Here is a 24,822-nt window from a genome sequence, read left to right on the forward strand (position 1 = left end):
TTTTGCGGACATTTCTCTATATATTTTAATATGAATCGTGTGCGTGTATATAGTTATATTATACAGTTTCAATTCTGTTGTTTGGGTTAATTAGTTGTTTGGGTTAACCGTACCCAGTTTGTTGTAGGTCCCTTCATGGATGTCCTAGCTGAGACCTCGCTGTATCACAGGTGTGTCTGGTACTCAGTCTAAGCTCATACTAATTCATACTTAAATGTTAGGAAGAATCTTAAACAATGACATTAATAAGATTGCATCTGCTGTTTATTTGTTTAAAGATCTGCTGAACAAGCCATTGGAGAATGTCCAGAACTAGGGCTGAAACTGCAGCGGTTCTTGGCAATGTTCTTTAGCAGTTTGCCTGAGGACAGACAAGGTATAAGGAAGATCATTTCTATTAATGTCTGTTATGGTTAATGAAGATAGTCTTCAGTAACATACAACCTCTGTGTTTTTGTAAGCAGCTATTGAATCCGATGTATTTTTATTTGTTTTAAGAATGGACATGGTTTTAAAGAAGCTTTAATAAAGCGTTAATAAAGTTGCATTGTAACAAATGTGTACGTTTAGACTGAAAAGGGAACCTGTCTTCATCTGGTTTTCACGGAATGTCCATTCATTACAGTTTATCTTTATCGTAGTAGACTGGTAATATTAATTACAGTCCATTCTCAATGTTCTTAAGTTGCTAAGTAGCTTCATGGATCTTTAGGCTGTTGGGGTGAAACCATCCCCAGCTGAACAGAGTGGTTTCCATGAGAACTCTATCCAGATGTAAGGTGTTGGGATGAATCCTCCAAAGAGGAGAAAAGGACAGGAACACTGGCCACTGGTACCTCTGAAGAGGGAGAGAGAAGATGTAGTAATATTCTTTAATGATCTGTGTTTAGGATCAGTGTTGCTGCAGATGCTCAAACATTTGAGCAGTCAAAGGTGGTATTCTATCCCTTTGCTGTTCCTCTCTCAAGCCATGTCCTGCTTGTCACCTCGCCCTCTTCTGAAAGCTGATGGACTACAAATACTCAGGTATATTAAGAGACTATATTTGCCCAAAGCAAATTTTCATGTACATTGCTTAGGAAGAATCATTTAAAATGTCAGTCCCTCTAATCACTTTGAACTATAAGGAAAACAGTGTTTCGGTTCAATTATGAATGAATCAACTGTGTTTTAAATTTCAGAGAGGTGCTTGGCTGCAGTATAATCCACCACCACATTCTACTAAGAGGAGCCACCCAGTGCTTTCTGCTTCACACTGTTCTCCACCTGGCTGATGTGGTATGAACTCATAAATGGCCTTGAGTGCAGGATTTCAGTTTAAGAACCCCTGCTTCTGCATTTCATTGTTAAATGTTATTACTTTGTTGTGTAAAAGTACGTAATGTAATGCTCTAAAAGAAGTACCAAAGATGATTTGTTTGCATTATTACACTAGGAATTGTGAATTACTGTTTAATAGATAATATAGCTATCATGTTTGTTCTTTCTTGTTAGTCAGGGGTGTCCCTCAATGAAATATTTGCTTTACTTGCACATTTTCGAGCTGAGGAATCTCTGTGCCCGGGGACCCCAATTTGGGAAAAGGTAGGTTACCTAACTGAATAAAGACAAACAAGATTTATTTTCTTGTTACAGTGTATGTCTATATATTATTTCCAGCAATGTTTCCCGAAGCATTTGTGTCAGCTTAATTACATGCATGTCTTATTGCAGCTCTGTGATTGGTTTCTGGCTAACGAGGGACATTTTCTGCCTGCTTCGACTTCCACCAGTGATACCCCAAAGAAAGTCTCAGTGCACAGCTACCAGTCTTTAAAAGCCTTCCTGACCACACCATCCAGTGCAGGTGATCATTGACATAACACATGGGTATTTAATGAGGTTAATGTTGATGTTTCTGCTAGAGATCATGTATGCGGGTGGTGCAGCTGCTGAAGACTTGCAGAATTGTGTTCTTTGGGTTTCTTGCTTTAGTTTTAATTTAATTCATCCACTCTGTGGTGTAGCGCTCTGTTATACTGCATTTCTGATGCTAATGTAAATGGTTTCTATAGCCGTGGCATTATAATGGTGGTATTACGAGGTGGATTGATTCAGGTAGGACACCGCTGAAGGCCTGGGTGTAAAATGCACGCCACACCACTGATAATTACTGTGTGCATTAACCATTAGGTGCACATGCATTTATTTAATTTATGTTTGTGTGTCCAAATGTTGATTTTTTTTAATTTATTTGATAAATAATCGCTCCGGTTTTGTTTTTAATAGATCAGGCAAACCAGCTACCCGTAGTAGGCGAGGTGGAAGTGTTGGCTCGCACCCTCCTCCTCTCTGCAGACTTGGACTGGAAGAGAAAAGAGAAGCAGAGTTCTGAGGACATGACACTGGAACAGCTTTTCTGCCCTTTACTTGATATCTTGCACCGGCTCAACACCAGTGTTTACTTGCCTCTGTGCAAAACTGACAAGAGTCTCCAGCTCATGTTAAGGCTTCTGGTGCTACTTGACAAAAATAGGGAGATTGGTATGTGTTCTGAGTGAGAATGCTACCAAGGTTATATTTCTAAAAAAACTAGTGGTGAACTTTAATGTCTGGTTTTCTAGGAGGTAAGATGGCAGTTGCCCTGACCCAGCTTCTGTTTGACGTGTCAGAACCAGTCCAAGAGTACATACTAAGAAGGCTGAATGGAGACCTACTGGAGGTGAGTGCTACATAAACCCACCAACACTTTATACAAACGCATATTTGTGCTTGAAATGTTTATTTATTTATTTATTTTTGTAGTTTTCCGATATAGGCAGGGCACATCTGTATCTGTCTCTTCTACGGGTGCTGATAAGAACCTACAACAATGTGCCAGGCTACAGGTGTAACTTGCAGAAAAACTATGTGTCCAGACTTACTACCAACTGTCTGAGATTTCTCAGTGAACCATCTGACGAGGTACTGTGCAATGCTTTTTGTGCACTCCGATGTCTTATATAGCTTGAACATAACGAAAAAGACAATTACCATATATGGAAATGTGGTTGCTATTTTAGTAGCATCATTTTTATCAGTCATCAAGCCCATTTTCTGAACCGTTTCTGTGAACTGGTCCCTTTTGAGCTTTCACTAACCTACATAATAAATACACAGATAAGCCGAAACATTAAAACCATCAGCTACCTGTATGAGCTATAACAATGTATGTAGTATTTAAGCTTATTTATAATTTCTGTGTGTGTTTGACTTTTGCAATAATGTTTTCCAGAATCCATCAATTTCTGGACAGGTGCAAAAAGCGGTTAGCATGGCAACATTAGCCTTGCTATGTGAGCTGGCTGAACAGTGTGTGTTTGACTTCCAGTCAGAGGCTATGAGATCACTTTGCTCCCTCACCGCCTATTTCTGTCCATCTTCATCCTCTTCATCCATGCCTCTGTTCTTCAACCAGACCTTACTGAAGCCTTCCTCTACAATGGATATCTCTGGCTGGTATGTTTCATATTAGAAATAGATATTTGTGTCTTTCTAGTTACCAAGTGTTTTAATTTTATGACGTCTTTACGTCTTTTCTATCTCGTCTGTGTCCAGTCAAAGCCTTTAGTTCTTTATCTCCAGGGAGCATAATCTTCAAAAGAGGATCTGAAAAGCTGTTTATGTCTATTATCATTGTGTCAACATTATCTCTAATATCTCTGCTTCATAAATTTACCAGCTTGTTCTGTGATTGTCCTTATGAGGGTCGGGATTTGTGCCAATTTTTTAAATGGGTTTTATGATAGATTGTACATTTGTACAATTTACACATCCTATTACAGTGAAGAGGGGGGTTACTGTGTATAAATATGTTTACGTAGTTCAGGTAAAGTCACAGGTACAATTTTAGATAAAAAGCTAATTTGATTGAAGGAAGCTGCTGTTTGGTGCTGCAAAAGAAAACATTTGAGGCAGAAGTCAAAGATATTGTCAATATTTCTAAGTGAAAATGTTTCTAAGTGTCCATCACCACTGCAAACAGGAAAGGGCTCAGAGCCGATCCTTGATGCAGTCCAACCTCCATTTTGAACCAGTCTGTCATTCCTATAGCACACTTCACTGCTGTCACACTGTCCTCATACATGTCCTTCACCACCCTCACATACTTCTCTGCCACACCAGACTTCCTCATAAAATACCACACCTTACCTGACTAATCGGCTAATAACAGGATGTGTAGGATAGGGGGCACTCTATTACCAAGGTTAGGATCTTGCGCTGTAGAGAGAGGTGTGAGGAAATAAATTCAAGGAAGAGTTTTGTTCAGCTTAAGTGTAGTCTGAGCGCTCTGGTCACTTAGATCAACTATTTCTTGTTCTTATTCACCTAAATTCTAATGTACAGGCGTAAATCTTTCATTTAGACATTTTGTTCATGAATCAGTAATTAATTAAATGTTTAAAAGCAGTATGAATGTATAATATCAGAGGATATTTTTACAGTATAGCATCTCCTATTCCTCTTTTTCATGGTTGTGTTGGTTTCTTCTGGTTTGGTCAGAATAGGTTGGTTGGTTGTGCTAAATTGAATCTAGGTATGAACCAGTGTGAATGATTGTGAGCATGTTACACTGTTTTGCCCTGGCCTTCCATCCAGGCTGTATTCATTCCTCATACCAAATGTTTTAGGGATTGGCCCTAGATGCATCATTTACAAAAAATTGTTGATGGAATATAGCACAAACTCACAATGTACATTGCTGATATTGGTAATAATCGTAGTGAAATATTTGTAAGGTTAACCACTCAGCATTACCTTAACTTCAATTTACTCTGAACAACCAAATGAATTTGAAATATGTATCTTTTTAGCACATATGGTGACCCACTACTAAGAGACTGGAACAGAGTGGTGGCTTACTTCCTCAGAGACCAGTGGACATGCATCAGTTTTCTCCAGAAGTTTGCTGAGATCCCCAGAGCTACGGAGGCATTTCAGGCTGCCGTTGAAGCTCTTTCCCTGTTGCCAAGTGATTTGGTTCTGCCTGTACTGGACTTTATGTGTGCGGCTTTACCACAGGTCACTCATTACTTACATTTTGTTATTAAAACGCTGACAGTTTCGATGTACGGTTTTTTTCTTAATTTAACAACAAATTAAAAATATGGTTGAAAATGATTCTAATAAACATCCAGTTTTTTTTTTTTACAATGGATGATGAAACACAAACACCAGCTAATTATCAGACCTATCAAAGAGCACTTAATTGCCTTCTTGTGTCTATAGCATGGCTTAATCATGAAACCTATTCAAAGAGGTTGCTTACCCCTACATGCACAAAAGTATCTATGGCATGTCTGCCACCATTTAACATTTGATGGGTTGTGAAAGTGAGCACACATGCATGTGTCGTCTTGTAATTTAAGTATAGGACCAGACACATTTATTTTGAAAGACATGCAGAATTTAAAAATAACTAATTATTTATGTATGCCAATTTCGCTAACAATAACACTGGTGTACAAGGAGAAAAAATAGCTACATTTTTACCAAAATTGGGTCACTATAAAAGAAAAATGAAGTCATAAGTGTTAATTCCAAGATACAGCTTTAGGTCAAAATAGCATTAAAATAATTTAAATTAAAAGGGTGGGTGTGCGATTTTTCTCCATAACATCTCTGCAAAATGTGATCTAGTAATGAGAATGGTGCCACACCAATCAATATAAATGTATTGATTCGAATAACAATGTTTTTTTCATGTAACATTTTCATGCTTTTTTGAAGACCAGTGTAACACATTTTGATGTAAAATTCAATCATGCAGTCATTTATATGTTCCAGTCTCTCTTTTTATTTAATAATGGCTGCTGATACTCTTTTTTTATCTTACTAGGTCCTACATAAGGAAGCCTTATGTCTTCAGGCAGTCTCTGTGTCCTGGAAGCTGGTACATGCCTTAAGTACAAATGCTCATGATTTCTGGCCTGCCCTTCGTGCTTTTGTACGCTTGGCCTTCCATCACAGCTTGCTTGAGCTGCAGGGTGACCAAAACCACAAAATAACTGCCTGCATCCAAAAGGTAAGTGTATGAGTGTATGAGTAGAACATCAGAAATTGCATAACATGACATTAAAAAGTAGATAAGGGTTAAATATTATTCCACCAGAGAATGCATTACATTTTTTTTTTAACATTATCCTCTTTAGTTTTTCAAATTAATTTTGTGTCTTTATAAATGACATGCAAAACCATCTATTTAGCTCAGTAACGTGGAATTAGGAAGTATTTGCAATTGCTGCCTTACTCTTTATGCAACTGTTACTGTCTGTTAACAGTTGATTATTAGGCAGCATTAATATATAGCTTATATAATATATAACTGAACAGAACTACGTGTGTTTAACAGTTTGAACTCACACCTGTAAGTCAGACCATTGTTATATACATGCTATATAGCCTATTATACACACACACACATATATATATATATATATATATATATATATATATATATATATATATATATATATATATATATATATATATATATATATATACTCTACTATAGAAATTAAACTTGGATATATTGTAATGTCCCTTGAGAAGATATAATAAAATGGTTGCTAAAATGTGAGGGGGGTGTACTCACGTCTGAGATACTGTGTGTGTGTGTGCGTGCGTGTGTGTGCGCATGCCTTACGTTTCAAAACCGCCTGCGATTAACAGACGCCACCCCAAAAAATACACAGTATACACAATATACAGTACTGTATTAACATTTTACTTCATTTTATTATTAATAATTAAATTTGTATCAATACAAAATGCAAATGCAATATATATATATATATATATAGCATATAATATAAATTATGGGTACATAACTATAAATTTTGTGTTATGAAAAACATTTATACTATGAAATGTCTTTTGGAAGGTTACACATGAGCTGATTGAGCTCTCCCAGGCTAAGTTTGGAGTTTTTAATGTGCTTATTGAGCACTGCTGCAACACCTGGCTTCCCTCTGACCCTAACAACCAAACAGACGCAGCTTTCGAGAGTGCCTTAAATCACTTGGACATACTGATTGAGGCTTGCATCCATGGGCCGCTCTACAGAAAAGATCAAAGGTATCTTCAAAAAATACAAGGCATTAAATTAACCAATGATTTGTTTGCAAGTCTGTTGCTATGACTCACTTGAATTCCCAGTAGTAAACAGAGATCTGCCTACAGTCTATTTACTGCAGTTGTTTTTGTTCTTGTAGACTCCTTCAAGAGGTTCAGACTTATGTCAAACAGCTCGGGGATGAGCTTGCAGCAGATGTAGTGATTAACAGGTTGGGCTATGTACTTGTTTATCCTGAAACAAAGAATGCAGTTTAGACCAGCTTTATTGATATGTATATAAAATATCTAGTATGCTCTTAAAATATTTCTTCACTTTTACTTTTAAGTTGGAGCAGGGACGATCAGTTTCCACGTTTGTGCATATTGGCCTTTCTGAGTCGTCTCGAACCCTCCAATAGTCTACATCAGAGGCTGATGGAAAAACTAGTGCAGTGGTTAATCAAAAAGGTTTGTGTAATTAAGAATGAGTGTCTGTATGTGTTTCCTCAACTAAAGAAGCTCAGATGTATACACTATGTACATTCTCTTCTCCAAATCTTACATCTTTACTCCTGCTTTCATAGGATAAGGAGATATCAAGGTCAAAGGTCCGTTATTATAATAACTCTATGCAGCACAGAGTGAAGAATAGAGTTTGGCAAACATTGCTGCTCCTGCTGCCCAAGCTGAAGCCGGTAAGCAGCACAGATATAAAATGCACCCACTGTTTTTTATTGTATAAAAAATGAAAAATTAAAACATAATCTGTTATGGTGACTGCAATTATAGGAGTTTGTGGTGGAGAATGTGTTTGGCCTTGTGTGTGAGGCCGGCTTTGGCAACAATCAGCCTTCCGTCAAGTACTTGATTGAGTGGGCCCTGATTCTGATCCTCCACCAGAACCCCTCTCAAATTCAGCATCTCTGGGCTTGTTTTGATGTGGTGAGCACTATTTGCTAAAATTCAATAGTTCAATAGATTTTAGGGGCCGGGAATCTCATTTATTAAAGCATAGAAAAAAGAAACAAATGTGCAAAATATCATGCATATTTGTTAAGTATTTAACACGAATTTCAAAATAATTGTTGAGTACAGATTTTTCGCAATTCAATTATGTCCACTTGTCCAATTAAATGCTACAGTACAATTTTTGTGCAGTTTTAATTATATCACACTTATTAGAGTAAGATTAATGCAAATCTCATACCCAAAGAAAGCGTTTTGATTCTCTTCTACGCATAGATACATAGATATGTACTTTTTATGCATAAATACACTACATATGCATATGTACACAAAACCTATGTGTAAGTGCAGTTTATAAATGAGACCCCAGTATTATTCCAAAGAGCAATGCATCTGACTGGTTTGGCAGGATCAAGAGAAAACCAAGACAAGCATCTGCACATTCCTTTCTGTCTTGGTGCACCTGGGCATCCTGCTCCCTAAGCTACAGGATAAGGTATGATAATACCTCTGTTTTATATAATTGTTTTATATTCTGTGCTAATGTACTGTGTTGTAACTTTTCCCACATAAAATCTAGCGGTCTGCAGATTAGAGATTCCAACATTCATCTAGAGCAGGGGTGCACACACTTTTTCAGCATGCAAGCTACTTATAAGAAAGTTAAAATGATCTACTATAAAATTGCATAAATAAATATATATATTTTTTTAATGTCATGCAATCTACTCACTCTACCCTTGCGTTCGACCGGTAGATCGCGATCGACGTATTGGGCACCAGGGACATATCGGGCCCCTGATCTAGAGATTGACGAAGCGTAGATTTTTGTTGAAGCTAGAATAACGAGTCAACTGCAATAAAGACTTTGCAGGAGGAAAAGAGGAAGCTATTTTTAATTGTATGTTAGGCAGTTATAACTGATTAAAAGCAGCTGAAAAAGCCAACATCTGGAACCAAATTACAGAAAGAAGTTAATTTGATGTAAAAGAAGTGAAAATAAAAATGGTTTGAAAAAGAATTTGGATCTCATGTACTTGGGTGAATTCGGAAACCAAAGCATATTTCAACTGGGAACTGCTTTGTTTGTCTCAAAGCATCTCAGTTATTGTTAGATAGATATCACTAATTCAATAATATGGGCTCCCTAATGCCTTGTCGGAGAGAGGGGAGTGCATCATATGAAGCTTTATGTTGCTCAAATCAGTAATTATAATAATAATTATATATTCTCTTACACTTTGAACAGCAGAACAACAGGGAAAACATACAGCCATTACTTACATATCCAAAATAATTTTTCATTTTCTATAATGAATCACCTTCCCACGTGCACAGTAATAAACAGGATTGTAACATTCATTCATTCATTCATTTTCTCCCGCTTATCCGTAATCCGGGTCGCGGTGGCAGCAGTCTAAGCAGGCCCCCGCCTTCGACTGCTGCCCAATCCTCACAGCACCGTCCCTTACGGTCCCTCCTGCAGGTGGTGAGCCCACGGGAAGAGGATTGTAACAAATATTGTAAAATTTTGAGGTCTTTATTAGATTATTTGTGATATCAAATGCCATAATAACTTGTAATAACACTGTATAAGTCTGTTTCATAAGTATTAGGACAGGGACTAAATTTTTCTAATTTTGCCTTTGTACACAACCATCACCACAGCGAATTTGAAACGAAGCAGTCAAGACAGTCATTTTTTGCACAGTGCTTCCTGAGTCAGGATATATCTGCAGGATATATCTGCCGATTTCGACCCATTGGCGTTGTTAGTAATTTTTTTTTCTCCATATACTTCTCTTTCAGGAAGTGCAGTGGCAGAAGGCTCTAGAGGTGATTTTGCTTTGGTGTTTCAGTCATAACTTTACAGTCCGTCTATATGCATTTCTGGCACTGAAAAGAGTGTGGGGTTTGGAGGGAGCACGTCACCTGGCTGCAAATGAACAGTGCAGTTCGGCCTCCCTGAAGGGACTAGCTACCGTTGTTGAGGCGTGCCTACATCAAGCTGAGGTCTTGCAGAGTACTGGGTGGGTCCTATTTGTTAGCATGGTCCATTTTAAATGAATCATTTCCCTGTTCATTTATGTTTTCCTGTTATGTTTTGCCAGTCTTATTTGTATGCTTCTGTGGCTTTTATTGACATTGAATTGTGTGACTGCTATGTTAAAGATACAGTTTGTCGACAAATGTTTGTGGACACCTGACCATAAAATTCTTCATTTTTGAGCATCCCATTTCCACATTTAGTCCACATTTACTGTTATAATAACTTTTCTGGGAAGATGTTCTACTGTGGCGTTTTGTGCTCATTTAGCCACAAAGTGGTATTGTGGTATTAGTAATGTCAGGTACTGGTGTTGGTAAGTTGAGGAGGCCTGGGGTGCAGTCAGCATCCCAAATCATCCCAAAGGTGTTCAATAGGGTTGAGGTCAGAGCGCTATAACAGCGCTCAGGGCCATTATTATGCTGCGGCAGGTTTGGGTTTCCTAGTTAAAAGTGAATGGAAAATGTAATGCTACTGCATCGAAAAAACATCCAAACAATGAAGTGCCTCTAACAGAACCACACATCAAGTTAAATGTCAGGTGTCTCAATACTTTTATCCATATAGTGTATTGTAATTATTTTTTTCATAAATTTGATTTATGCACTCACATATGTAACTCTACAGCAATGCCGTAAAGAACTGGTCCAGAATCCAGGAGCATTTTTTCTTCAGTGCTTTTCATCCTATAAACGATTATAGTGTAGAGGTGAGCCTTAGCTTTAATTACTCTATTACTTTCTTTTATTACTGTAATGATTTCACAAAAAAGTAATAATTTTCACAATGTTCTGTTGTCTAACATTTTGTGTTTTATTAGCCACGATACATTAAAACACTGATTCTTCTTATCTAGACAATTTTCCAAACATTTCCTGTTCTGTCAGAACTGGCAGAGGACGAGTGCATTCCGATGTGGAAGTTTGAGAAGCTGGTGGACTTTCAGCACAGTTCCTTTGTGCCTTTAAAAAATGCAGGCAGAGAGCTGAGCGAGCTGAAGCCTAGTGACTGGGTTCAGCAGGATAGAGGTAGCATCTTCATCATACGATCATTTGGCTTACCGAATGTCAATATACTGATTAAGAGCAAATATTAAAATCAATATTGGGATCAATGTTATAATTGATTTAGCTATAATCACTAGTAGAGTTTATGACAGTGTTTATGGCTCACTAATGACAAAGGAATTTGACAGTGTAAATTGAAAGAGAGTGGAACTCGCTGATTTGAAGAAGGTTGCAATTTCAGTTAGACACCATGTAAAAAAACAAACAAATCTGTAATTATTATAAAAAAAATATCTCATGCCAGTTAACTGATATATTGATTAGGATAAGGTGGACGGACTTAGAATTAAACAGTGCAATAGAATTATAGTGTTTTGGCTGATTTTAGTTTGTTCACATAGCAAATTTGCATAAGATTTGTGTTTACCTACCAGCTAGCTTACCAAATCACCAAAACAAACACATTTGTACACAATGAGGACTTCATGAAAAGAAGAATATTGCAAACACTGTTTGACCAAAACACTGTATGACTAAAATGTGAATCAAAGCACAATCTCTGTATGTATATTCTGTGCATGTGTTTTGATTATGGTGCGCCCCGGGTGCAGTCCTGTTTCCTATCTGTGTATTTATCACACTTTGTCATTTTGCTGGGATTCGCAGTGAGTATTACGCTGAGACGATGGAACTAAACATCGCTGCTCTTGTGCATAACTGAACTTTATAAAGCATTCGTATTAAAATAAAATTATCTATACAGAATATTAATTTTGGGACTATTTATAAACAGTCCCTACAGAATGTGCAGAACGAAATCAGGCTAAAGACAAAATCATTGCGGTTTACCAGAGTCAGTGTTCAGGCATCTTTTATCAGATTACACTGTGGACAGTTACATAGATAAATATTTATAAAGATGAAACATGATTGGCTCTTACTGTTTATTTTCTTTGAAACATGATTGGATTTGTAATGCAATATTGTTCTTGAATTTGCAAGGACCACAGGTTTTGCTCCTGTTCTCTGATTTGCTGCAGTACTTTACATTTTACCCTTAAAATGCTACTGCATGAGTGACAGAATAGCTTTCCAAGTCATTAAAGTTCACTTTAGGCCCTGTGTACCAGAGGTCAACCGATTCATCGGGTTTTGCAGATTAAGCGGCAGTGATAGTTGAGTGCTATCCGCAAATTATCCACTATTGCCAGAATTCTATACTGATAGTTTTTCCGGGTTGCATTTGTGAAGGTCCGCTGTCATTACAGTGTAAGAGTGGCCTCTAGAGGCAATTCACTGACATCCCATGCAGTTTGTTTTGACTTCAGATTGTGCGTGCTGTACTTTTTAAGTTAACAGATAAAATGAAAATTAACTTAATTTGAAAATTTATTTGTAAATGTTTAAATTAACAAACAAACCAACAAAAAACAATTCTTCTAAAGCACCTACTAACTTCAGTTGATGTTACAATGTTACATGTAATCGTACTGTAAAGCTTAATCAATTCACATAAATCCCATCAGTCATGCTTAAAATGTTTATTCTTCACAAAGGCCATATTGTAAATTTTTATATTCTACATTCTCTACACATATTGTGCTTACACACATCCTGTGCTAATATAAATTCATAATTCATAAATTCAAATTCATATATCATGTTGATATATATGTTATACACAGTATCTCACAAAAGTGAGTACACCACTCACATTTCAGCAACTTTATTTATTTGTTCTCAAGGAACAAAACTATAGAAATAAAACTTAGATATATTTTAGAGTATTCAATGTGCAGCTTTATATCAGAATAGATTTAATGTCCCCTGAAAATAACTCAACATACAGCAATTATTGTCAAAAACACACCAACAAAGTGAGTACACCCTCAGTAAACATGTCAAAACTGCGTCTAAAGTGTGTTATTCAGTTGTTATTCAGCCCTGCATTAATCTTGGTATGGAATTCACCAGAGCTGCACAGGTTGTTGCTGGGATCCTCTTCCTCTCTTCCATAATGACATCACAGAGTTACTGGATGTTAGTCACATGGCACTTATCCACCTTCTGCTTGAGGATGCCCCACAGGTGCTTAATGAGGTTCAGGTCTGGAGACATACTTGGCCACTCCATCACTTTCACCTTCAGCTTCCTCAGCGAGGCAGTTGTCATCTTGGCGGTGTGTTTAGGCTTGTTATTATGTTGGAAAACTGCTGTTTAGCCCAGTTCTTTAAGGGAGAGCATCATGTTCATCTTCAGAATGTCACAGTACATGTTGGAAACTATGTTTCCTTAATGAACTGCAGCTCCCCAGTACCAACAGCACTCATGCAGCCCCAGACCATGATGCTACCACCACCATGTTTGACTGTAGAGCCAAACATGTTTATCTGAGACCACAGGACATGGTTCCAGTAATTCATGTTCTTGGACAGGTTGTTCTTTAGCAAACTGTTTGTGGATTTTCTTGTGAGCCAGCTTTAGAAGGAGCTTCCTTCTGGGATGATGGCCACGCAAACCGACTTGTTGCAGTGTGCGGCGTATGGTCTGGGCACTGACAAGTGAACCTTCCGTCTGTTTTTTTTTAATCAGTTTCTACACCTAATGCACAGCACGAGGAGTCAACTTCATTGATGGACCCTTGCGAGGTCTGTTCTGAGTGGAACCCATCTTGGAAAACCTTTGTATGACACTGATCACTGTACTGTAACTCAGCTTCAGGTTGTTACCAATCTTCTTATAACCTGGGCCATCTTTGTGGAGAGCAACAATTCTAATTCTCTAAACCTTTAGAGACCATGAGGTGCATGTTGAACATCCAGTGGTCAGTATGAAAGAATCAAACCACCAGATTTTAACTGCTCTAATACAATATACACAAATTTGTATGGTCCTGTCAAGTGTGCTCAGTTTTATTGCCAGCTATTTTGACATGCTGTGTATGTTGAGGTTTTTTTCAGAGGACAGTAAATCTGCACTGCTATAAAAGCTGCACATTGACTAAAATATATCCAAGTTTTATACTATAGTATTGTCCCATGATAAGATATAATAAAATGATTGCTGAAATGTCAGGGGTGTGTTCTCACTTTTGTGAGATACTGTATATTCTAATTGTACTTGCTCACCAGCTTCCACACATTTTTACACTGCCACAGCCTTTATATTTATTTGTTGCATATTTATCCACTTATATATTACATGCTGCACAAATATTTGCATATTTATCTGGATATGTCAGTTTGCACAGTTGCTACTATTTGCACTTCTGGTAGATGCTAAACTGTACTATACAATCACACTTATCTTTTAACATGGTTCAAGGTGGCTAGATAGGAGAAGAAAATCATCAAGAACAACATATTTACCCAAATAAATTTGGACATTATAACCACAATTACTCCAAACCATGTGGCAAAGGGTATCATGGTCTGATTTAGACATAATCCTAATAGATATGTTTACCACAAAAAACAACCCTGCTCATCGCCCAAAGTACGCCTTGATGAAGCATGGTGGTAGTAGCATCTAATGACTGGAGCTATAGCCATAATAAAAAGGTATCAAGAACAGCTCAACAAATCACACAAAACCTGCATGCTTCACTGGCTTTTATTTCAAATCAAATCAAATTTAGGAAGTGTTTTTTCTTTTTTTTTTTTTAGAAGTGGGAGAAAAAAGTCTGAGATGATTTGTTTTGGTTAACATTTTTTACATTTACATAACCTGTGTTTTTTTTTTAAAGTAGTAATAGTGTAGTCTTTACTGTAGGTACTTGTTTAAAATATTCATGAGTATATTTACTTACATGTCATACAGGCGAGCTGGAACAAGAAGAGCGCTGGGCAGATGTACAGAAAAAGATTGCCCCTTGGAGTCTGAACGTGCAGGAGGTGGAGCCACACCTTGTGACCCAGCAGAGAGTAGCACGTCTGGGCAAACCTACCACTGCCCTCCTGGTGGTCGGCTCCCTTATTGACAAGCCCACAAACCTGGGTGGTATGAGCTGTTTTTACTTACATTTCTGTATGCACGTGCTGCTTTAGACAAATTAAGAAAAAAAAAAAAGATTTATAAATAAATAAATAAATGGTATACAGGGCTGTGGCATTGGTGGCTGACTGAAGTATATATTAGTATTTCAGGATGAAATAAAAAAAAATTAAAATTTGTGCTCCTCAGAGGAGCTAAGCATGAGTGCCAAATAAACAATACCATGTCGGTATTTCTAGATATGATTGCGTCATAAACCTGAAAAAAAACATTAATACAGCAATCCGCCGCTTTTCCGGAAATATAATTATTAATTATAAAATGAAGTAAAATGTTAATACAGTACTGTATACATAAAATAGTTTTTTTTTGGGGTGGCGTCCGTTTATCACCGCTTTTCGTTTATAGACAGGGGATCACTGTTTAATGAATAAATTAATTTAATGAATAAATATTTACCAGTAATGATGAGAATAATTGTTTTGTGATCACATATTTTATTTTGCCTTCTGAATAGTCTAGAAATTATGAGTAACTGGCAGTCAGTCAGAATTAATCCAGGGGAGTGTATTGTGAATCTATGAGTTGTGCTTTCTAATTTACCCTATTGTATTGTTATATAAAATTGCTTCCTATATGTTAAAGAGGAAATGTGTGGTGTTATTTGACTTAAAGATATGATTAAGTTTCTGAATCAGGCCAACAGGACAATTTAACAATGTACATTTTATATTACTAACCTTTATTAATGTCTTATTAATATCAGCCACAGCTTAGTGTTATTTCCTGTAATTTGTGGCTTTCCAAATCTAATTTTTCCGGTCTTGGACTTGGTAATAATACACCAATGGGAAATCATTAAAATAAATTTAATTGTCATTTGTTTTTTGTTTTTCCAAAGGTCTCTGCCGAACTTGTGAAATCTTTGGAGCCAGTGCTCTAGTGCTGGGAAGCCTGCATCATGTTGGTGACAAACAATTCCAAGCCTTAAGTGTTTCTTCTGAGCTATGGCTTCCATTGATGGAGGTATGTTTGTTTGGCGTTCCCCCCAATCCCCCCCCGCCCACCCCTGGTTAAAACACTCACTAAAGACATGTAGTATGTACAGAAGGTACATACTACAGAAGGTTGATGAGTGGATCATGTATATTTCAGTTTTGCAGTATGTCTCATATGGCAAAAATTCCACCTAAAAACAATCCAGAATGTTCATAATATAAAAAAGTGGTGTGGATTAAAACTCTGACTGGACATTGTAAAGTATGAGCTGTGTTGGACAAAGTACACCATTTCTGTTCTTTAGTAAAAGTACATAGAGAAATATTATCCAATTTCAGATTTCAACTTGAATAAAAGTACTTGTGTTTAAATGGACTTAAGTTTAAAAAAAATTTAAGTTCTGATCAATGAGAACTAGTTTAATTATCAATGCAATTCAGTGTTCTATTCTCCTGTACAGCATCTTATCAAATGCAATTTATATACAGTATATTCTTTAAAAAAAACGGTTATAAACGGCATGTTTTTCTGAAATGTATAGTAGTGAAACTTTCATGTAATTTACCACATACCACATTTTTCTCAGTTGCTTTGCTTCACGTCATTCTTAATATGTGCAAATCCAGTAAGTGTCAGTAAGTGCATTTTTGAAAGCAATTGGTACAAACAGCACCATACTATCGATTACTTGCAAAAGTCTGTACTTTTCTCAAAATCCTTAGTTTATCTCTTAAAAGTGAGTATTTGCATCAAATGAACAAATCATTACTATTAGAATGAGAAGTCCTTTTCCCAAACAAGATCAGAATGTTTTGTCATGTTGTCGGTGTGACAGTGCATGGTTTCAGTATTTCCTGATGAAAATCTGTAATGCTGATTTATATTGATCTGAATTTCTGAACAGATTTACACATGGCAGTTGATTGTCATACTGTTTTTTTTGTCACTTGTATTTCAGATCATGATGCATATCATAAAAAGGTTTTCTTTTTTTATTGACTTAATGACCACCATAATCCCATGTATTCTCGTTTTTATTTATTTTGACTGGTGCATAATGTTCATGTCGGTGTTTTATCTAGTAGGAATCCATTTCATGAATAAATATTTGCACACATTGATAAAAAAAAAAAAATTTATTTGGCTTGCATACTGTGAGAGATTTTTATTGCAGTCCTAGTTCAGTAAACCAGAAAAAGGTTGCAAAACCATCTGTCACTGACTGTTAATCAATATGTACCTAATGTAGTGCATTGTGAATGTACAAAATGTGGCACGGCACAGTGAAGACGGTGAATCATTAACAGGACTAGCGCTGGATGGTTTTGTACTAAGACTGGCAAAGATAAAAGATTACATAAATGAACAGTTACTTTTGTCTATTATATATCGATTATTTAGAATAGCATGGACTGATATGATTAAGTTTTATAAAAAACCTTTCTGACTTGGAATAAAATAGTGTAAAGCTGCTAAATGTGCACATATTTTGCTCTTAGCCATTCTCTAAACTATATACAGTGGTGTGAAAAAGTCCTGATTTCTTTTTTTTTTTTTTTTTTTGCATGCTTGTCACACTTTAATGTTTCAGATCATTTAAATATTTTTAATATTAGTAAAAGATAACACAAGTGAACACAACATGCAGTTTTTAAATGAATGATTTTATTATTGAGGGAAAACAAAATCCAAAACGACATGGCCCTGTGTGAAAAAGTGTTTTCCCCCTAAACCTAATAACTAGTTGGACCACCCTTAGCAATCAAGCGTTTGTGATAACTTGCAGTGAGTCTGTTACAGCGCTGTGGAGGAATTTTCTTTACTCATCTATGCAGAATTGTTGTAATTCAGCCACATTGGAGGTTTTTTTACCTTAACCTCCTTTTTAAGGTCATGCCACTGCATCCTAATAGGATTCAGGTCAGGTCTTTGACTAGGTCACTCCCAAGTCTTCATTTTGTTTTACTTCAGCCATTCAGAGGTGGACTTGCTGGTGTGTTTCGGATCAGAACCCAAGTTCGCTTCAGCTTGAGGTCAAGAAACAGCAGAATTCATGGTTCTAATAATCACAGCAAGTCTTCCAGGTCCTGATACAGCAAAACAGCCCCAGACCATCACACTACCACCACCATATTTTACTGTTAGTATGATGTTCTTTTTCTGAAATGCGGTGTTACTTTTACGTTGGATGTAATGGGACACACACCTTCCAAAAAAAAGTTAAACTTTTGTCTCGTCAGTCCACAGAGTATTTTTTTCCAAAAGTCTTGAGGATCATCAAGTTGTTTTCTGGCAAAACTGAGAATTTATGTTCTTTTTGCTCAGCAGCGTTTTTTATCTTGGAACTCTGCCATGCAGACCATTTTTCCCCAGTCGCTTTCTTATGGTGGAGTCATGAACACTGACCTTAACTAAGGCAAGTGAGGCCTGCAGTTCTTTGCCATTTGTGAATAATTGGCTTTTACTATGGTTCACTGGAGTCCCAAAGCTTTAGAAATGTCTTTATAACCTTTTCCAGACTGATAGATCACAATTACTTTCTTTTTCATTTGTTTCTGAATTTCTTTGGATCTCGGCATGATGTCTAGCTTTTGAGGATCTTTTGGTCTACTTCACTTTGTCAGGCAGGTCCTATTTAAAAGATTTCTTGATAGTGAACTGGTGTAGCAGTAATCAGGCCTGGGTGTGGCTAGAGAAATTTGATCTCAGGTGTGATAAACCACAGTTTTTACAGGGAAACACTTTTTCACACATGGCCAAATAGTTTTGGATTTTGTTTTCCCTAAATAATAAAAACCTTCATTTAAAAACTGCATGTTGTGTTCACTTGTGTTATCTTTTACTAATATTTAAATGAGTTTGATGATCTGAAACATTAAAGTGTGACAAACATGCAGAAGAAACCAACACTTTTTCACACCACTGTATAATAAATGCATGTAATAAATTTGGAATTAAACATTTATTTATTTTTTAGGGTAAAGGCAATTATGTATTTTTAATTGATACCCTTTGTTCTACACTTCTACACTCTATTAATTCTGCAAGGGTCATAATTTATTTAATTTATTTTCTGCTTAATTAATTTTGGCTTTCAGCACGGTCACAGTCTTTCCTCTTTCGTTTATTGAGCATGTAATCAAAACAGTTAGACTGTATTTCCTTTTCTAAAGAATTATACGCTTTCTTTGTATGCACATATTTTTTGCATTATTTTATTTAGAAATTTAGTTTCGAAATAAATGAGTCCATAATGCAGCGATTTCCAGGGCTTTTTAGTCAATTTCTGACATTTTTATTAAGATAAAATACATTAATCGAAATAATTTTTGTATTCATTTGCAGTGAGGCTTCTTGCAAAGGGGATATGAAAACCCAGAACATGGCAGTTAAAATTTCCATCTAAAAAAACACTAATCATTAATTAGTCATTTATTCTTTATTAATTTCTTTATCCAAAAAAGCTTGGAGTTTTTGAATGGTTAAATACTAAAAAAAGTTTTTATGTTTTTTGATGTTCTTGTGTTTTTATGGTTTTATTTATTCTCATATTTTGAACTACACTAACTAAAGACATTTTGTGTATGGTTTCTTTTAAAAAAGTGCATACGCACGGGCAGAAGTTTATTCAGGCTCCTGTGTATCCAGAAAAATCGTTGACAAAGTTTCTATTCATGAAACACATAATAAACAACGTCCAAATGACCCTTCTTTTAAAACTAATTATTATTTAAGTCTTCTTATTTATATTTTGAGAGCAAAGCCATGGCCATGTAATGTTTTGTCTTTATATGTTTGCCAGAACGGATAAGGGACACTTAGATACCTAATTAGAAATAATTTTGTTGCTTCGTTCCAAAAATTGTGTACGTGAGAAGTACTAAAATGGGAAGCACATATGTCTGTGTGTTCTAACCCTAAACTACAGACTTTCAAGTTTTTCAACTTTTCTGCCAACTTTCTAAAGAATAAGGGCGTGATGCCTGGCATGAAATGTCCTGGAAATGAAAGTCTTAAAAGATTGGCCAAAATATACAGTAGTATTTAAATCATGTGCAAGCATTATATTTATATTTTGACACTGATATGGTATAAGCAATGGCCACACTATACATATCTTACTGCATTGTGCACATTTTTCCCGTTAGCCAATCAAAAATATCTCTCTCTCTCTCTCTCTCTCTCTCTCTCTCTCTCTCTCTCTATCTCTATATCTATATCTATATATATATATATATATATATATATATATAGTGAGGAAAATAAGTATTTGAACACCCTGCTATTTTGCAAGTTCTCCCACTTAGAAATCATGGAGGGGTCTGAAATTGTCATCGTAGGTGCATGTCCACAGTGAGAGACATAATCTAAAAAAAAAAAATCTAGAAATCACAAAGTATGATTTTTTTTTAACTATTTATTTGTATGATACAGCTGCAAATAAGTATTTGAACACCTGAGAAAGTCAATGTTAATATTTGGTACAGTAGCCTTTGTTTGCAATTACAGAGGTCAAACGTTTCCTGTAGTTTTTCACCAGGTTTGCACACACTGCAGGAGGGATTTTGGCCCACTCCTCCACACAGATCTTCTCTAGATCAGTCAGGTTTCTGGCCTGTCGCTGAGAAACACGAAGTTTGAGCTCCCTCCAAAGATTCTCTATTGGGTTTAGGTCTGGAGACTGGCTAGGCCACGCCAGAACCTTGATATGCTTCTTACAGAGCCACTCCTTGGTTATCCTGGCTGTGTGCTTCGGGTCATTGTCATGTTGGAAGACCCAGCCTCGACCCATCTTCAATGCTCTAACCGAGGGAAGGAGGTTGTTCCCCAAAATCTTACAATACATGGCCCCGGTCATCCTCTCCTTAATACAGTGCAGTCGCTCTGTCCCATGTGCAGCCCACATGTGCTACCACCCCCATGCTTCACAGTAGGGATGGTGTTCTTGGGATGGTACTAATCATTCTTCTTCCTTCAAACACGTTTAGTGGAATTATGACCCAAAAGTTCTATTTTGGTCTCATCTGACCACATGACTTTCTCCCATGACTCCTCTGGATCATCCAAATGGTCATTGGCAAACTTAAGACGTGCCTGGACATGTGCTGGTTTAAGCAGGGGAACCTTCCGTGCCATGCATGATTTCAAACCATGACGTCTTAGTGTATTACCAACAGTAACCTTGGAAACGGTGGTCCCAGCTCTTTTCAGGTCATTGACCAGCTCCTCCCGTGTAGTTCTGGGCTGATTTCTCACCTTCCTTAGGATCATTGAGACCCCACGAGGTAAGATCTTGCATGGAGCCCCAGTCCGAGGGAGATTGACAGTCATGTTTAGCTTCTTCCATTTTCTAATGATTGCTCCAACAGTGGACCTTTTTTCACCAAGCTGCTTGGCAATTTCCCCGTAGCCCTTTCCAGCATTGTGGAGGTGTACACTTTTGTCTCTAGTGTCTTTGGACAGCTCTTTGTTCTTGGCCATGTTAGTAGTTGGATTCTTACTGATTGTATGGGGTGGACAGGTGTCTTTATGCAGCTAACGACCTCAAACAGGTGCATCTAATTTAGGATAATAAATATAGTGGAGGTGGACATTTTAAAGGCAGACTAACAGGTCTTTGAGGGTCAGAATTCTAGCTAATAGACAGGTGTTCAAATACTTATTTGCAGCTGTATCATACAAATAAATAGTTTAAAAATCATATATTGTGATTTCTGGATTTTTTTTTTAGATTATGTCTCTCACAGTGGACATGCACCTACGATGACAATTTCAGACCCCTCCATGATTTCTAAGTGGGAGAACTTGCAAAATAGCAGCGTGTTCAAATACTTATTTTCCTCACTGTGTATATATATATATATATATATATATATATATATATATATATATATATATATATATATATACAGTACAGACCAAAAGTTTGGACACACCTTCTCATTCAAAGAGTTTTCTTTATTTTCATGACTATGAAAATTGAAGATTCACACTGAAGGCATAAAAACTATGAATTAACACATGTGGAATTATATATGGAATTATATACATAACAAAAAAGTGTAAAACAACTGAAAAATGTCATATTCTAGGTTCTTCAAAGTAGCCACCTTTTGCTTTGATTACTGCTTTGCACACTCTTGGCATTCTCTTGATGAGCTTCAAGAGGTAGTCACCTGAAATGGTCTTCCAACAGTCTTGAAGGAGTTCCCCGAGAGATGCTTGGCACTTTTTGGCCCTTTTTGCCTTCACTCTGCGGTCCAGCTCACCCCTAAACCATCTCGATTGGGTTCAGGTCCGGTGACTGTGGATGCCAGGTCATCTGGCGCAGCACCCCATCACTCTCCTTCTTGGTCAAATAGCCCTTAATGCCTTCAGTGTGACTCTACAATTTTCATAGTCATGAAAATAAAGAAAACTCTTGGTCTGTACTGTGTGTGTGTATGTATGTGTGTATATATATATATATATATATATATATATATATATATATATATATATATATATATATATATATATATATATATATATATATATATATATAAATATTTTTTTAATATATTTATTGTTGGCATAACTGCCATAAATCTGGAATAAATGTGCTCCGATGTTTTTACTTAATCTACTCAAAGTCAACTCAAAAGTTCATTTAAAAAAAATACTGTTATTGTTACTCTTAGCACACCAATCTGTTATGATGATATTAATTATTTAAACACTGATTGATATCTAAATGATCATGAGCCCAAACTCTGTCAAAAATAAATGGTGCAAATAAGGCCACGGGTGTCATGGCGAGTTCGACTCACGAGTTTCTTCCATCATTTATTCCTCTCTAATTGTTCTGCTTGCTGTTGAACTCACGTGAACTGTATGTTTGTGATAAGTAGATAACACCAAGCGCCAATCAGAACTAGGTCAAAACGGAGCGTGCGCTCCACCCTGACTGTTGGCTTACTGTGTGTTTGACCAGTTATGTTTTTATCCACTCATAAATAAAAACTAACGACTTTGCAAAATGTATTTGAGTAAAAAGTAAGATATTAAGTAAAATGAATTAAAAGTCTCCCCAAATGGAAATACTTCAGTGAAGTACAGATACGAGAAAAAGCTTATTAAGTACAATTACAAATTACATTCACTTTCTCACTGTCCACCTCTGATGATTGATAAATTTTCATTTGAGAAGAATGATAGAACTAATAGAGTTTATCTTATCTTATATTAATAAAATAATGCTCTTATGATCTGGTCTGTTGGGTCAGTAGTCTTATTAAGTTGGTCTTTTGGATAGTCTTTTGTCTAATGGTTAACGTGATTTATATTTTCTTCCAGGTGAAGCCCATGGAGCTGGCAGGCTTCTTGCAGCTAAAACAAAGAGAAGGTTACAGCATCATCGGTGTAGAACAGACAGCCAACAGCCAGAGTTTGCAAAGTTATAGATTTCCCGAGAAGACCCTCCTACTGTTAGGGTAATAACAACATCATGTTTCTCAAGAGTCCAAAAAAGATCTAATCTTAAATAGAAGTCTCTGCACATCTTGTATGCATCTCTGTGGGAGCTGACATGGCAGAATGTTATCAGGCTAATTTAGGTTGCTCTCAAGGGGTAATCTCTTTACCTCTACATGTTGGAGACAGAACAGACTTGTCCCAGCATGTAGTATGCTTATCAGCAAAACTATCAGAGAGATGTATATAACAAAAAAAAGGCAGCATGTGGCACAAAAATCATCAAACATCATAAGAACAAAGTACACAACCTTAATTTATGTGAACATTTTAAACGTTTTATAACTGAACATATTCAGCTCTCATAACACGTTCCATTATACAGTACATGTGCATGGAAAATGGCAGGTAGTCTGATTTTTATTTGGAGGTGTAGAATTCATGCATAATAGCAGGGGAGTTTTTTTTAATTTGGAATAAGTCTTGAATTTTAATTGGAATATATTTTGACATCTTGCATCATCAGGTAAATCCTGAAAGTGTATTGAAATGATGAAGCCATATTGTCAGATTATGTGTTCTAACTCAACTTAAAAGCACAAATTCATTCGAAAAAAACACTGTTTAATCAATGATTCCTGAGCCTTTGTGTGTATTGTAAACGTTTAATGTACGCCAATAACATAGTGCCAGCTTTTCTGTGAAAATTAGATCAGCTTCAATATCAATAATCTGCCTCATTTTTCCCTATTAGGAATGAACGAGAGGGTATTCCTGCTGATCTCCTGCAGTTGTTGGACGTATGTGTGGAGATTCCTCAGCAGGGAGTGACACGTTCTCTCAACGTGCATGTTAGTGCTGCTCTACTGGTGTGGGAATACACCAGACAGCACCTAAGTACTGACCAGTCTCTCTAAAAGCTCAGCTGTAAAATTGCACATTTATGTTCCTAGTCTATTAGTCATACAGTATATGGAAAAAAGTTTGTGGACACCTGAGCGTAACTATTTGAGGAAGAGCCACATATGGCTGTAATAGTCAGGTGTCCCAATACCTTTGTCCATATAGTGTATATTAGTGCATATTAAGTGGAAAGTGTAAATTACACAGAAATACTGATAAATATATTTCTTACATCAATTTGTGACTGCCTTTTAAGTTTAATAAAGATTTTTCTATAAATCCATCCAGCCTTCCATATGAGATTTGTCCTTCCAGCATCAACATGTTCTCATAACAACAAAACAAGGCATTCTGATATTGGAGGTTGGGCTCCGTGACAAT

General features: G+C 36.5%; 1 protein-coding gene and 1 long non-coding RNA gene across 3 annotated transcripts in view; one reads left to right on the top strand and one right to left on the bottom strand.

The window, feature by feature from the left end:
• The window catches only part of LOC310721220, a 91,024-nt gene extending 86,198 nt beyond the window's left edge, over window positions 1-4,826 (bottom strand). The window contains exon 1 of the long non-coding RNA XR_014531964.1: window positions 4,075-4,826. This is a non-coding gene — a long non-coding RNA (uncharacterized lncRNA). The remainder of the gene's footprint in view (window positions 1-4,074) is intronic.
• Window positions 1-24,724, top strand: part of tarbp1 (TAR (HIV-1) RNA binding protein 1) — a 28,356-nt gene extending 3,632 nt beyond the window's left edge. For both annotated transcript variants that reach the window (XM_083532491.1, XM_083532492.1), the window contains exons 5-29: window positions 118-170; window positions 279-376; window positions 891-1,026; window positions 1,182-1,278; window positions 1,495-1,584; window positions 1,714-1,846; window positions 2,269-2,523; window positions 2,604-2,701; window positions 2,785-2,943; window positions 3,254-3,477; window positions 4,833-5,040; window positions 5,858-6,043; window positions 6,902-7,095; window positions 7,233-7,304; window positions 7,422-7,542; window positions 7,659-7,769; window positions 7,864-8,016; window positions 8,450-8,536; window positions 9,850-10,070; window positions 10,715-10,796; window positions 10,944-11,115; window positions 14,914-15,093; window positions 15,989-16,113; window positions 23,422-23,558; window positions 24,293-24,724. In XM_083532491.1, the coding sequence (XP_083388617.1) occupies window positions 118-170; window positions 279-376; window positions 891-1,026; window positions 1,182-1,278; window positions 1,495-1,584; window positions 1,714-1,846; window positions 2,269-2,523; window positions 2,604-2,701; window positions 2,785-2,943; window positions 3,254-3,477; window positions 4,833-5,040; window positions 5,858-6,043; window positions 6,902-7,095; window positions 7,233-7,304; window positions 7,422-7,542; window positions 7,659-7,769; window positions 7,864-8,016; window positions 8,450-8,536; window positions 9,850-10,070; window positions 10,715-10,796; window positions 10,944-11,115; window positions 14,914-15,093; window positions 15,989-16,113; window positions 23,422-23,558; window positions 24,293-24,455 (3,555 nt within the window). In that variant the 3' untranslated portion in view covers window positions 24,456-24,724. The remainder of the gene's footprint in view (window positions 1-117; window positions 171-278; window positions 377-890; window positions 1,027-1,181; window positions 1,279-1,494; window positions 1,585-1,713; window positions 1,847-2,268; window positions 2,524-2,603; window positions 2,702-2,784; window positions 2,944-3,253; window positions 3,478-4,832; window positions 5,041-5,857; window positions 6,044-6,901; window positions 7,096-7,232; window positions 7,305-7,421; window positions 7,543-7,658; window positions 7,770-7,863; window positions 8,017-8,449; window positions 8,537-9,849; window positions 10,071-10,714; window positions 10,797-10,943; window positions 11,116-14,913; window positions 15,094-15,988; window positions 16,114-23,421; window positions 23,559-24,292) is intronic.
• The last annotated feature ends 98 nt before the right edge of the window (window positions 24,725-24,822 follow it).

This window comes from Silurus aristotelis, assembly GCF_946808225.1.
Source record: "Silurus aristotelis genome assembly, chromosome: 27".
Lineage (NCBI taxonomy): Eukaryota > Metazoa > Chordata > Actinopteri > Siluriformes > Siluridae > Silurus > Silurus aristotelis.